This window comes from Oncorhynchus tshawytscha, linkage group LG16 (assembly GCF_018296145.1).
Source record: "Oncorhynchus tshawytscha isolate Ot180627B linkage group LG16, Otsh_v2.0, whole genome shotgun sequence".
Lineage (NCBI taxonomy): Eukaryota > Metazoa > Chordata > Actinopteri > Salmoniformes > Salmonidae > Oncorhynchus > Oncorhynchus tshawytscha.
The window spans coordinates 29984334-29999268 of record NC_056444.1 but is presented as its reverse complement, the minus strand read 5'-3'; the positions used below and the strand labels follow the sequence as shown (position 1 = coordinate 29999268).

General features: G+C 42.5%; 1 protein-coding gene across 1 annotated transcript; it reads left to right on the top strand.

The window, feature by feature from the left end:
* The first annotated feature begins 6734 nt into the window (after positions 1 to 6734).
* LOC121839679 (sex-determining region Y protein-like) lies at positions 6735 to 7772 on the top strand. The gene has a single exon (XM_042299902.1). The coding sequence runs from the start codon at positions 6735 to 6737 to the stop codon at positions 7770 to 7772; it is 1038 nt and encodes a 345-aa protein (XP_042155836.1).
* Positions 7773 to 14935: the final 7163 nt, after the last annotated feature.

Genomic DNA, 14935 nt, shown 5'->3' with positions numbered 1-14935 from the left:
ACAACTTTCACTGAAGTTGTCCCAAGTTTTTGGGAAGAGATATAGAGGACGTTTTATTGGGTGGATGAGGTAAGTTCACACTGAGAGAATGGGCCAGATACATTTCCAGCCCTCAGTGGAGAACGGCTTAATCACAGAAAAAAATTGGGACATTTACCTAATCTCCGATGAAGGAACTCTGACAGCCACCATTCTTCAGTGCTTAGACAGATCATGCTGGGGTGAAATGAAACAGAATTAAGAAGGAGCCAGATTTGAGGCTCTCGGCTATTTGCTAGTACCTGGGGACCAGGTTTAAAAGTTAAGAAGCAGAGTGGAAGCGTATGATGGTTACCTGTGAGTTTAGAATATTAGCCCACATTAAAGTACACACATTTCTTTTCACAATTAAGATAGTGGAATAGAACTGAGATTGGTGTCATTTTTGTTTCCCCTAGCGACCACCTGCAACCCACTTTCTCCTTCACAAGGGGCCTTTAGCACCAGGGGAGAGATGAGAGAGAGAAGAGAATAACATGAGTGGAGGAGAAAGCACATCATCATTTAGGACACGTTTCAGGATTGTCTTTATTATGTTGCCATTGGACCAACAACTTCATCAACCAATCAGGCATTGTGCGACCTTCTGACATCATCAAAACGTGCATGCAGAGTCCTGCCTGCTCCGCCGTGCTAAAGCAAAATCCTGCCTATCCCGCAACGACAGCAGCATTGTTTGCACTGCTTTTCAAGAGGTATTAACATTTTATTATCATTTTCTATTTCCATAACTCACAACATTACACGTATGGCACCTTGTTGAAATTGTGTTTTGCTTGGTATTGTTCTATTACATGGATTAGCTTATAGATAGCATCAAGCAAGCTAACTAGATAAAAATTAATGAAGGGAAAACATTTATCAAACTAGCATTAAAGTTAGTTAGGATTGAAGTGCCAGGCCATGCTTTTTATTAGCTGATAATACATTTGGATGATTATTGTTGAAGTTGTCAGATATTTAACAGCTTAAGGTAGTCTTGAGGTATTGCTCGCCTAAGGTAGAGTACCTCATGATAAGCTGTAGACCACACTATCTACCATGATATATTTTTCGTAGCCGTCTATTTACCACCACAAAACGACGCTGGCACTAGGACCACACTCAAAGAGCTGTACAAGGCCATAAGCAAAGACGCTTATAAGAAATCCCATTATTCCATCAGACGAACCATCAAACCGTTGGATGTGGCAGGACTTGCAAACTATTACGGACTACTAAGGGAAACCCAGCCGCGAGCTGCCCAGGGACGTGAGCCTACCAGACAGGCTAAAGGCCTTTTTAAACAGGTCAACATTCACAAGGTCGTGGGGCCAGATGGATTACCAGGACGTGTACTCAGAGCGGACAAATTGCAAAATGCGTGGACAAATTGGCAAATGTCTTCACTGACATTTTCAACCTCTCCCTAACCGAGTCTGTAATAACTACATGTTTCAAGCAGACCACCATTGTCCCTGTGCCCAGGAAAGCGAATGTAGCCTGCCTAAATGACTACCGCCCAGTAGCACTCACGTCCATAGCCATGAAATGCTTTGAAAGATTGGTCATAGTTCACCTCAACACCATCATTCCCAGAAACCCTAGACCCACTCCAATTTGCATACCGCCCCAACAGATCCACAGATTGCGTCAACTCCTGGTATGGCAACTGCTCGGCATTCGACCGTAAGGAGCTACAGAGGATAGTGCGTATGGCCCAGAATATCACTGGGGCCAAGCTTCCTGTCATCCAGACCCCCCCCCCCCTTTGTTTTTACACAGCTGCTACTCACTGTTTATTATCTAAGCATAGTCACTTTACCCCTACCTACATGTACAAATTAACTCAACTAATTGCACATTGACTCTGTACTGGTATAGCCTCATTATTGTTATTTTATTGTGTCACTTTTTGTATTTTATTATTTATTTTTTACTTTAATTTATTTAGTAAATTCTTAACAAAATGTTATTAAAAGTTGGTTAAGTTCTTGTAAGTACGCATTTCAAGGTAAGGTCGGCACATGTGACAAATTAAATTTGATTTGTTTTGAAATAGTTAGCTAGCGTGCTAAAAACCTTGCTAAAAAGATAACTAGAAGCTAATATTATGGACACGTGTCGGCACATGTCTGGGAGATACTATTTTCTCCGTTGCCTGCGGTCTGGCAAAGACTTTCAAATGCAGTCAAAGAGCCACAGGTAAAGACTGATTGGGTTACAAAGCTATTGTACAGATTACATTTAGTCACCACAATGGCCATGATCCACAGTCCCAAGCGTATGGTAATTTTCCGAAGAATATGACTAGTAAGTCAAATTGAAGAATGGATTTTTTTTCCAAGCGAAACCCGACACCATACTTCTTCCAACACACTCATGGTCTAGGACCCAACTACACAGTGATGTGAACAATAGAGAATACTTTGTTGTATGCTGAGCAAGAAACATTTGCAGCAGGATGATTCTGAAAGCACAGAAAGATTAGTTTCAAGTTTTAATGTCACATGCACAAGTACAGTGAAATACCTTTCTTGCAAGCTCTAACCCCAACAACGCAGTAATCAATGTAGCACTAAAAATAACAAGGTTGAACAAAAAATGTAATAAAGAAATAAGAAGAACATGATAAAGTAAGTACACTATATACAGGGTCAGTTCCAGTACCATATTTACAATGTGCAGGGATACTGGATTGATAGAGGTATCTGAGCAGCTAACTGTACATAGTCTATCGGTAAATAGCCCACCCATTTTTACCTACCTCATCCCCATACTGTTTTTATTTATTTACTTTTCTGCTCTTTTGCACACCAATATCTCTACCTGTACATGACCATCTGATCATTTGTCACTCCAGTGTTAATCTGCAAAATTGTAATTATTCACCTACCTCCTCATGCCTTTTGCACACAATGTATATAGACTCTCTTTTTTTTCTCTTTCTACTGTGTTATTGACTTGTTAATTGTTTACTCCATGTGTAACTCTGTGTTGTCTGTTCACACTGCTATGCTTTATCTTGGCCAGGTCGCAGTTGTAAATGAGAACTTGTTCTCAACTAGCCTACCTGGTTAAATAAAGGTGAAATAAAAAATAAAAAATAAAAAATGTATAGGGGTAAGATGACTAGGCATCATGATATATGATAAACAGACTAGCAGCAGAATAAATTAAGATTGTATGTGCGTGTATGCGGAGTCAGTACAAATGTGTGTGTATGTTATGTGTGTCTTGGACTGTGAGTGTGTAGAGTCCGTTTAGTGTGCCTAGAGACAGTGCAAAAATGTAAATAAATACAAGGGTCAATTCAGATAGTCCGTGTAGCTATTTCGTTAGCTATTTAGCAACCTTATGGCTTGGGGATTGAAACTGTTCACGAGCCTCTTGGTGTTGTACTTGATGCACCAGTACCGCTTACCAGAGAGAACAGTCTATAGCTTGGGTAGCTGGAGTCTCCATTGATTTTCCGGGCCTTCCTTTCACACCACCTGATATAATGTACTGGATGTCAGGGAGCTCGGCCCTAATGATGTACTGGGCTGTCCGCACCTCATTCTGTAGCGCCACGCGATCGAGGGCTGTGGTGTTACCATACCAAACAGTGATGCAGCCAGTCAATACGCTCTCAACAGTGCTGTAGGGCTCATGCCAAACCTTTTCAACTTCCTGAGGGGGAAGAGGCGCTGTCGCACATTCTTTACAACTGTGCGCGTGTGTGTGGACCTTGAGGTTCTCGACCAGCTCCACTACAGACCCATTGACGTGGATGGGGGCATTCTCGTTCCCCCCATTTCCTGTAGTCCACGATCAGCTCCTTGAGCTTACTGACGTTGAGGGAGAGGTTGTTCTCCCAGCACCACACTGCCAGGTCACTGACCTCCTCCCTATTGGCTGTCTCATTGTTGCCGGTGATCAGGCCTACCACGTTGTGTCGTCAGCATGATGGTGTTGGAGTTGTGTGCGGCCACACGGTCGTGGGTGAACAGGGAATACAGCAGGGTGCTAAGCCCCCTGTGGGGCCCCTGTGTTGAGGGTCAGCTTAGTGGAGGTGATGTTGCCTACCCTCACCACCTGGGGTCGTCCCGTCACGAAGTCCAGGATCCAGTTGCAGAGGGAGGTGTTCAATCCCAGGATTCCAAGCATGGTGACGAGCTTGGAGGGGATAATGGTGTGGAACGGTGAGCTGAAGTCAATTAACAGTATTCTCACCTAGGTATTCCTCTTATCTAGGTGGGTGAGGGCAGTGTGGGGTGCAATTGAGATTGTGTCGTCTGTGGATCTGTTGGGGCGGTATACAAATTGGAGTGGATCTAGGGTGTCTTGGATTATGGAGATGATGTGTGGCATAACCAGCCTCTCAAAGCACTTCATGATTACAGAAGTAAGTGCTACAGGGCGGTAGTCATTGTGGCATGAAGCCTTAGAGTTCTTGGGAACAGAAATTATGGTAGTCATCTTAAAACATGCGGGGATTATAGATTGGGACAAGGAGAGGTTGAACATTACAGTGAATATTCCTACCAGCTGAACTCTGAGAATGTGTCCTGGAATATGGTCCCCTCCTCCTTGCAAGTGTTGACCTGATTAAAGACTTTACTCACGTCGGCTTCAGAGAGCGAGATCACCCAGTCCTCTGGTTCGTGGGCGCCCTCACGCACGGTATGGTTCTCAATCAATCACATATATTTATAAAGCCCTTTTTACATCAGCCGATGTCACAAAGTGCTATACAAAAACGCAGCCTAAAACCCCAAACAGCAAGCAATGCAGATGTAGAAGCACGGTGGCTATGAAAATCTCCCTAGAAAGGCAGGAACCTAGGAAGAAACCTAGAGAGGAACCAGGCTCTAAGGGGTGGCCAGTCCTCTTCAGACTGTGCCGGGTGGAAATTATAACAGAACATGGCCAAGATGTTCAAACATTCATAGATGATCAGCAGGGTCAAATAATAATAATCATGGTGGTTGTAGAGGGTGCAACAGGTCAGCATCTCAGGAGTAAATGTCAGTTTGGCTTTTCATAGCTGATCATTCAGAGTTAGAGACAGCAGATGCGGTAGAGAGAGAGAGAGTCGAAAACAGCAGGTCCAGGACAAGGTAGCACATCCAGTGAACAGGTCAGGGTTCCATAGCCGCAGGCAGAACAGTTGAAACTGGAGCAGCAGCAGGTGGACTGGGGTGGACTGGGGACAGCAAGGAGTCATCAGACCAGGTAGTCCTGAGGCATGGTCATAGGACTGAGGTCATCCGAGAGAAGAGAGAAGAGAGAGAGAGTTAGAAGAAGCATACTTAAATTCACACAGGACACCGGATAACACACAAGATATACTCCAGATATAATAGACTGATCCTAGACCACTGACACAAACTATCGCAGCATAATTACTGGAGGCTGAGACAGCAGGGGTCGGGAGACACTGTGGCCCCGTCCAAAGATACCCCCAGACAGGGCCAACCAGGCAGGATATAACCCCACCCACTTTGCCAAGCACAGCCCCCACACCACTAGAGGGATATCTTCAAACCACCAACTTACTACCCTGAGACAAGGCCGAGTATAGCCCACGAAGATCTCCCCCAAGGCACGAACCCGAGGAGGGCGCCAACCCGGACAGGAAGATATCGTCAAAGTGTGCATAAAATGGGTATGTCTGGTAGAGAGCCATCGTTGGTTATTAGCAGGTCTTTTTGAATAAAGTTTTATTTGACCAGCCATTTAGTTCTGAACAAGATCTGGGCCTCATTTTTAAATGGTGTGTTTTGAGTCAGCATGTAGCATGAGGGGGAAAGTTAACCATGTAAACACTAAAACTCCACTGACTGAAGTTGTTCATCTCCCTGACATAGTTATGTCAGAAAACGTTGGCACAATTTACATGTAAATCTTAACCACCTCGGTTAATAAAAATCAGACTTTTATTAACCAAACACGATGATTGCATTTAACTGTCAGGTCTAGACACGCAGAAGTCATATTGTGGTCTGATTGTAGTCTGTTTGAATCTGTCTGACCACTTCGCTTAGAGGACAGGGACACATTGTGTTGTGATTTCCGTTCGGTTTGGACAATCTGACCTTTAAATACATTCAGGCAATTTAACACAGGGTGGGAAATGTGGACACATGGGCACAGAGGATGGGCACATTAAGTAAAGCATGTGTGTCCTTTACCTGACACCACAGTAATGGATCATAGGTTTTTCCCAGTGTGGGACAGAATTGCAACACACATACATGCCATACTCTGCTTCTACATGAAGGTGTCCATTAAAAATGATGTGACAAGTGGTGTTATTTAGATTAGGATTATTCTTTCATGTAATACTGGAAAATACTTTAATGGCTATTAAGACAGACTTTACCTTGTCAGGTACACGGTTCAGGCCACTGAGGTACAATAAATCCCCCAAAGTTCTCAGGAAAGGGTCCTGTGGTAGGAGTTGCCAGCACAATCATTTCTGTAGCTCTGTTTTATAGAAAAATATATATTTATCTGTGTGCTTGCCAAACTAAATGTCACATTACATTTAACATTGAAATACAAAGGAGACTTACTGTACCAGACATACCAACTTTCTCCTTGAAAAATGGGTTGAACTACTATTTGTTTTTTATGTAAACAATAACTGCTATCCTAGTCAACCTATTAACTGTCAACTAAACATAGACAAATGATTTACAAACATTAAAACGGTCAGTTGATGATTGAGAATGAGACATATGATGATCCAGAACCGACACATCCATATGACGATCCAGGACCACCAGAGTCATATGAAGATCCAGGACCACCAGAGTCATATGAAGATACAGGACCACCAGAGTCATATGAAGATCCAGGACCACCAGAGTCATATGAAGATCCAGGACCACCAGAGTCATATGAAGATCCAGGACCACCAGAGTCATATGAAGATACAGGACCACCAGAGTCATATGAAGATCCAGGACCACCAGAGTCATATGAAGATACAGGACCACCAGAGTCATATGAAGATCCAGGACCACCAGAGTCATATGAAGATACAGGACCACCAGAGTCATATGAAGATCCAGGACCACCAGAGTCATATAAAGATACAGGACCACCAGAGTCATATGAAGATACAGGACCACCAGAGTCTTATGAAGATCCAGGACCACCAGAGTCATATGAAGATACAGGACCACCAGAGTCATATGACGATACAGGACCACCAGAGTCATATGACGATACAGGACCACCAGAGTCTTATGAAGATACAGGACCACCAGAGTCTTATGAAGATGCAGGACCACCAGAGTCATATGAAGATACAGGACCACCAGAGTCATATGAACATCCAGGACCACCAGAGTCATATGAAGATACAGGACCACCAGAGTCATATGAAGATCCAGGACCACCAGAGTCATATGAAGATACAGGACCACCAGAGTCTTATGAAGATACAGGACCACCAGAGTCATATGAAGATACAGGACCACCAGAGTCATATGAAGATACAGGACCACCAGAGTCATATGAAGATACAGGACCACCAGAGTCTTATGAAGATACAGGACCACCAGAGTCACATGAAGATCCAGGACCACCAGAGTCATATGAACATCCAGGACCACCAGAGTCATATGAAGATACAGGACCACCAGAGTCATATGAAGATACAGGACCACCAGAGTCTTATGAAGATACAGGACCACCAGAGTCTTATGAAGATCCAAGAGCACCACAGTTGGAATATGACGACCCAGGACAGACACCAATGATGATCCAGGACCACCACAATCCATTGCTAACATTTAGCTACGTCTGGTGTTGATGTTGATGAAATTGATCATACTTTTAATATTGTTTTAGTTCAAATGTGCCACAAAAGGACCATTTGTGATGTTTATAGGACATATTGGAGTGCCAACAGAAGAAGATCTTCAAAGGTAAGGCATTAATTATATCATTATTTCTGAGTTTTGTGGTGCGCCTGGCGGGTTGAAATATGATTGTCATGTGTTTGTATGATGGGGTGCTGTCCTCAGATAATCGCATGTTTTGTTGTCGCCGTAAAGCCTTTTTGAAATCTGACATGGTGGCTGGATTAACAAGAAGTTACGATTTCATTTGGTGTATTGCACTTGTGATTGTATGAAAGTTAAATTTTTCTAATAATTTAAAAAAACAATTGCGCTCTGCAATTTCACCGGATGTTGTTGAAACGTTCCGCTAGCAGAACCCCTAGCCGTAACAGGTTTTAAGCTACTTGTAAGACTTCAACAACTTCAACTATAATCATCCAAAGGTATTATCCGCTAATAAGAAGCATAGGGTGACACTTTAGTGCCAGCTAGCTAAATGCTAGTTGCACACTTTTTGAAATTCATTACTCTTGGCAGGCTAGCTCGATGGCACAGCCAGAAGAGCCTGGTTCCTCTCTAGGTTTCTTCCTAGGTTCCTGCCTTTCTAGGGAGTTTTTCCCAGCCACCGTGCTTCTACATCTGCATTGCTTGCTGCTTGTTTTTTTTTGTCTTTAACAAGGCCAAACAAAACACATTTTCTCATTTTGCTGAGGCGAGATGTGATAGTGACGAGTCATAAGTGAACATGACAGGCGGAGTATGTGTCTAATTATATAGAGCCACAGTGCTCATAGTCTGTAAGTGGAGGTCAGATACTCTCTGATGGTGAAGTCTATTAAATACAGGGACTGTGGAGTAAAGGTGGAGGAGCCTTTGGTATAACATTGTAGAAGACCAAACTGTCATGCTCTGATCTGTTTCACCTGTCCGTATGATTGTCTCCACCCCCTCCAGGTGTTGCCCGTCTTCCCCATTATCCCCCTTTGTTCAAGCATACCAGCATTTTGTCTCAGCTCCTGCTTTTCCCCAGTCTCTTTTTTTCTTGTCTTCCTGGTTTTGACCCTTGCCTGCCCTGACTCTGAGTCCGCCTGCCGTCCTGTGGCTTTTCCCTTACTCTGAATTACCAACCTCTGCCTGACCCGACCCTGGGCCTGCCTGCCGTCCTGTACTTTGGCCCCACTACTCTGGATTATCGACCCCTGCCTGTCATTTGTCTGCCCCTGTTGTTGCAATAAACATTGTTACTTCAATACAGTCTGCACTTGGGTCTTACCTGAAACCTGATACTAACACACGCAACCACGGATGGATGCATTCTTTTTTCCCACATGGGTACGCACACATACTGTATGCATCTCTAGACTTAGTCCAGCAGTACAGAAGCTTTAAGGTATGACCTAGGTGCAGACAGTGTTGAAGAAACAAACGTTTACTCCTCCAGCAGGGGCAGGCAAATGACAGGTCAAGGCAGGCAGGGGTCAATAATCCAGAGAGGGTGTAAGGTACAGGACAGCAGGCGGGCTCAGGGTCAGGTCAGGCAGAGGTCGGTAATCCAGAGTAGTGGGGCAAAGGTACAGGACGACAGGCAGGCTCAGGGTCAGGGCAGGCAGAGGTCGGTAATCCAGAGTAGTGGGGCAAAGGCACAGGACGACAGGCAGGCTCAGGGTCAGGGAAGGCAGAATGGTCAGAACCGGGAAACTATAAAACAGGAGTAAGGAACAGGCGGGAGCAGGGACACAAAACGCTGGTAGGTTCTACGAACAAAACGAACTGGCCACAGACAAACAGAGAACACATGTATACATACACAGGGGATAATGGGCAAGATGGGCGACACCTGGAGGGGTGTGGAGACAAGCACGAAGACAGGTTAAACAGCTGAGTGCGACAACTACCTTCACACAGCATGTGAGCTGTCCTGACCAAAATGAAGCGCCCAACAATCTACTCACTGAGCTTATGTATTTTAGGGAAAGTGATTTACAAAAGTAAACTTTCAATAGTGAACATACAGTACTAGCAATATGCAGACTACTTTTGACAGTCTTGAAAAAATAATGCAAAAAAAATGACTAACATTCGTCTTGGCTATCCTATTGTAGCTAGGAGACTCCCCTTTCCATAGTGGTTTGTAGCCCAAACATTTAGGAAACTACTGTTCTTGGGAGTCTCCCCTTTCCATAGTGGTTTTTAGCCCAAACGTTTAGGAAGCTACTGTTCTTGGGAGTCTCCCCTTTCCATAGTGGTTTGTAGCCCAAACGTTTAGGACGCTACTGGTCTTGGGAATCTCCCCTTTCCATAGTGGTTTGTAGCCCAAACGTTTAGGACGCTACTGGTCTTGGGAATCTCCCCTTTCCATAGTGGTTTGTAGCCCAAACGGTTCGAACGCATCACTACAGACCCGGGTTCGACCCCAGGCTGTGTCACAACCGGACGTGACCGGGAGTCCAATAGGGCGGCGCACAATTGACCCAGCGTCATCCGGGTTAGGGGAGGGTTTGGCCGGAGGTCTTTACTTTGCTCATCGCGCTCTAGCGACTCCTTGTGGCGTTGGAATATTGGTGGTCCCGACTTCAGACGAGTCCAGTGGGGCTTGTGGGGGTTGTAATGCAAAACGCTGTAGCTCTGCCACTTCCTACCACAGATGCGGAAGGCCGACAAAGCTTGATGCGATGAGTTGAGATGCAGCCAATGTAAAAAAATATATCTCTAGCTTATTAAACTGACATATTTTTATGGGGATTTTAGTATTATGTTAATTAGATTGATGCACGTGAGCGTCAATAGACTCTTAAGGATGATTTAACAACTTTTTAATACATATCATTATAAGGAAATCTAATCGCTGAACATAAAGCATAAAGCATGTCAAACTACAGGCACTGCATGACCCCAATTCATTTAAAAACTACACCATGTCCGGGCCAGTGAGAAAAAAAGTGAATGGTGGACTCTGTAGAGCATCTACAGATGGACTATCCGTACTATCCAAATAAAGTGTGATCGTTAGTGATGAACTCACTAATTCATGATAGCTGTCACTCCTGCTCCTACAAGCTGGCTGTGAAAGCTTCTCTCTCAGGGAGACACTGGGTTCACAGGAGTGTTTAGTGATTAAAGCTAGAGCACAGGACAGCATGAAAAAAACATAGTCTTACAAACCTTTATAGGAAGACACACTAGATCCTGGTGTGTAGGGTGCAGAAACATGCACTAAACTGATTTAGGTGGAGACTACTCCTTTGGATAGAGGTGGACCAAGTTGCGCTTGAGAGTTGAATTCTCAGTCACACTTCAGATATTACGTAGAATCAGCCAAGAAGAGTGGACATTTGAGAAGGGAAAGTGGAAAATAAATGGCCTCCTCACAGCTAAACACATTAGTCATTTAGCAAAGAGTTTTATTCAGAGCGATTTACAGGAGCAAGTGCCTTGCTCAAGGGCAGGGACAGATTTTTCATCTTGTCGGCTCAGGCAGAAGCAACCTTGCGGTTACTGGCCCACCCTAAGCTATCTGCTTAGGCCTGCCTTGCTTGTCCATCCCGTGCTAATCATGTTAGATAGAGACATGCTTTCAAGTTAGCACTGGTCATTATCTGCTCCATCATCTTCACTATACTCTTGGGACTGAGAGGGTCATGCCATTGTACACCCTCGAGACATTCTTATACACACACAGTAACATACAGTGGGGCAAAAAAGTATTTAGTCAGTCACCAATTGTGCAAGTTCTCCCATTTAAAAAGACGAGAGAGGCCTGTAATTTTCATCATAGGTACACTTCAACTATGACAGACAAAATGAGGAGAAAAAAATCCAGAAAATCACATTGTAGGATTTTTAATGAATTTATTTGCAAATTATGGTGGAATTAAGTTATTTCATTATTTCAGTGTGACATGAGATGAGGGGACTATGTCTCATGAAGCAAATATACTGTTTCTGACCCCTGTTGAATGTGTGATGGGCAGTGGGCGGACGGAGACGAGGTACTCGATGTATCTAAATTATGTATAATAAATTATGTATAATATGTCTTGGTGATTAAATAGCCTAGTTCGTCATTACAGGATTTTTAACACACAATCTATGTTTTGCTCAGTCTGGCGTAACCCAACTATTAGAGCCAGAGGATCTCTTTCGGCTGCTGCTGACAACAACTGCATGTAAGTTGCTCTTCTACATAATAATTATGTCTGCCTAGCATTTTGTCGTCATTTTGACAGATTAACGCTTATTTCTGAAGAGTAACTCATGTTTGTGCTCCTTTGTTTTTCTTCTCAGGAACCAGCCAGGCAACAACCCATACTGCAGCCTACTGTTCCTTACAGAAGTCAGTCAGAGTTGGTACCAAGATTGACATGGCCATTATTCCCCCCAAAAATGCCTCCTTGGCCACCAATCCCTATTTCCAAACTATTTTAGCATATAATGACAATAAAATCTCAAAACTATGCTGGTATTCTCTTGTCCATTATTTTATTGTTTATGATATTATATTCTTAGCTAAAAATATGTATTTTTATTAGAAGCCCTAATTCATAAATGGCATCATATAGGGTTCTATACGGAATCAATTTTGGTTCAGTGAAGAAGAATCCTTGGGTTCTGATCAAAGAACCCTATAAAAGGGTTCCATATAGCACTTTTAGGGGCTCCATATATGAAGCAAGCGATAGGACCCTTTTTGGTTCTATATGCAACCTTTTGTCTAAGAATGTATAGCAGGAAGGCAGAGGCCCTGTACTGCAACATATTTCAATAATCACACACAGATGTGACCCATGCGACAGATAATAGTGTGTGTTTGTGTATATGTGTGTACTGTACAAAAAAATGTATTATATCTAGACACATCAACAACATTTGCACAAAAAAAGAAGAAAGTTGAGTAGACTTCAAAGCACTGAGAATGTAAAATGCATTAAATCAACTTAAGTTTGCAAAAATTCAAAACAACTGAAGCAACATAACAGTTGTGTTGACTCAAAATGTAAAGTTGAGATAAGTACAACTTATCTCAAATTATCTATACGTATGTAACTAAGTCGAATCAAGAAAGATCAACATGCTTACTCAACTTTGAAATTCACCACCCAAATGTCAACTCAACTGAAAAAACAGCTGTATTAACAAAAAAATGTCAAGTTAAGATGACTTCAACTTATTATTTTTTAAATCTTCTCCAGCATGCTTTGTAACCATAACATTTTTATACATACATTTTGGTCATTTAGCATACTTATATCCAGAGCAACCTTTTACATATCAATCAATTGTAAAAAGTAACAAGTAAAAATCTAGTTGTAGTTGAAGTGGTCTCTTGGTTGGATGACATTAATGAGTGTTTTGAAACTGGAGAAAAAGCTCACACATGGACAAGAGACAGATGTGGAGCGTAATGTTCCCTACTGAAATATCTATCATTTTTAAAAGTCGGGTTAGGGTTGTTAAGTCCACTTAACTTGATAGTAAGTTAGATTAATGAAAACATTGTAAAGTTGACTTGACTATCTTTTAGTAGTCAAAGTAAATTTGGTGTTAGTTTCGATAACTCTACATTTAAAGTTTATATAACTAAAGTTGAAATTGATTCAACTAGGAATAGTAGGTTATACTGAAGTTAAATTCACTATCCTTTATAAGTCAAAGTACATATGGATAGTTACAAATTGAAAGTTAGTAGATCTTGAGAAAATCCATGCAACATTATGACTAGAAATAATAAGTTGAAACAACAAATAATGCTTTACTGTGTGTGTGCATGTGTGTGTGTGTGTGTGCGTGTCTGTGTATGTGTGTGAGAGAGTGTGTATTTGTACAATACATGAGGGAGGTAGATGGATTGTTTGAGAGAAATTGCCCATTATAACTGCATTGTAAAACATAGCTGCTATTTATAAGCAATCTCATAAGCGGGCCATGACCTTGTAAACACACTGATCTGGCACAGCTTGTTTACCATTCAGAAAGTAAACGTAGATTCCAACACAATGGGAGAACAATCCCACAGAATTATAAATCGGTATTGCTCTTCCCAGAAACAATATCAATCTGTTTTTCTCATTGGTTAGATGTGTCGTGACCATACTTGGTAGACATGCTTCATATTGTGCTGTCCAAGGGCATTGTGTCTGTATTGGAGCAGGTAGCTGACTAGTGGTGGATATTCAGCAGTCTGATGGTCTGAGGATAGAAACTATTGGCCAGTCTTTCAGTTTTTGCCATGATGCTCCTGTACTGCCCACTTCTGAGTGATGGAAGCAGGGAGAACAGGGCATGGCTTGGTTTCGGGGTCCCTGATGATCTTCTTGGCCTTCCTGTGACACCTGGTGCTGTAGGTGTCCTGTAGGGCAAGCAGTGTGCATCTAAGACTCGCATTGAAGTCGCAAAGAAAATGACTTGCGACTTAACTTAGACTCGTGATCAATTGACTTGAGACTTGACTTGGACTCTAGATGAGAGACTTGGGAACAATCCAAGTCAGTACTGGGATAAGTTTTTGTTGTGCATTCTGTCAGATAACATGGAACAGGTGGCATTGTAACACAGTAGTTTAATGCAGAGGGATGAAAAGCATTCTAGAACGTCTGCGTCATTTGTGAGTCACTGTAGTACTACAGCTAAACAATCAGAATCAGCAACAATGTCATCAGGTGGTGAGGCTTTTGTTATTACATTTGGTTACAAGAACCTGCAGTGTAATCCAGTGGCAAAAAAAATGAAATGCTGTTTGCAAAACTTGTGGAATTAACATTAAAGATGCTGGCGCAACCACATCTAACTTCATACGACATTTGAAAACTCACCGCGAAAGGTCAGTTAGGAAATCTAGCTAACAACGTTACAATGTGGTCAGAGTAATAATAGCCTGTTTAGCAGCTTGATATAGCTAGCTTTCTTGTGTGTCATCTTAGCTAACTGGAAATGTATTACTGTCGAATAATTCTTGAAAGGCTAAGAGGTGCGTTGTCAGAAAGCTTGGCCTACTTGTTACCAGAGATTGTTAAATTACATCTCGGCAATATGCATATCACACTGAGATTGAATATACTTTCTGTTGTAGCCTGGTCTTAGGA

What these genes read in the sequence shown, in the direction of transcription:
- LOC121839679 (XM_042299902.1), top strand. Translation starts at nt 6,735, where the DNA reads ATGAGACATATGATGATCCAGAACCGACACATCCATATGACGATCCAG.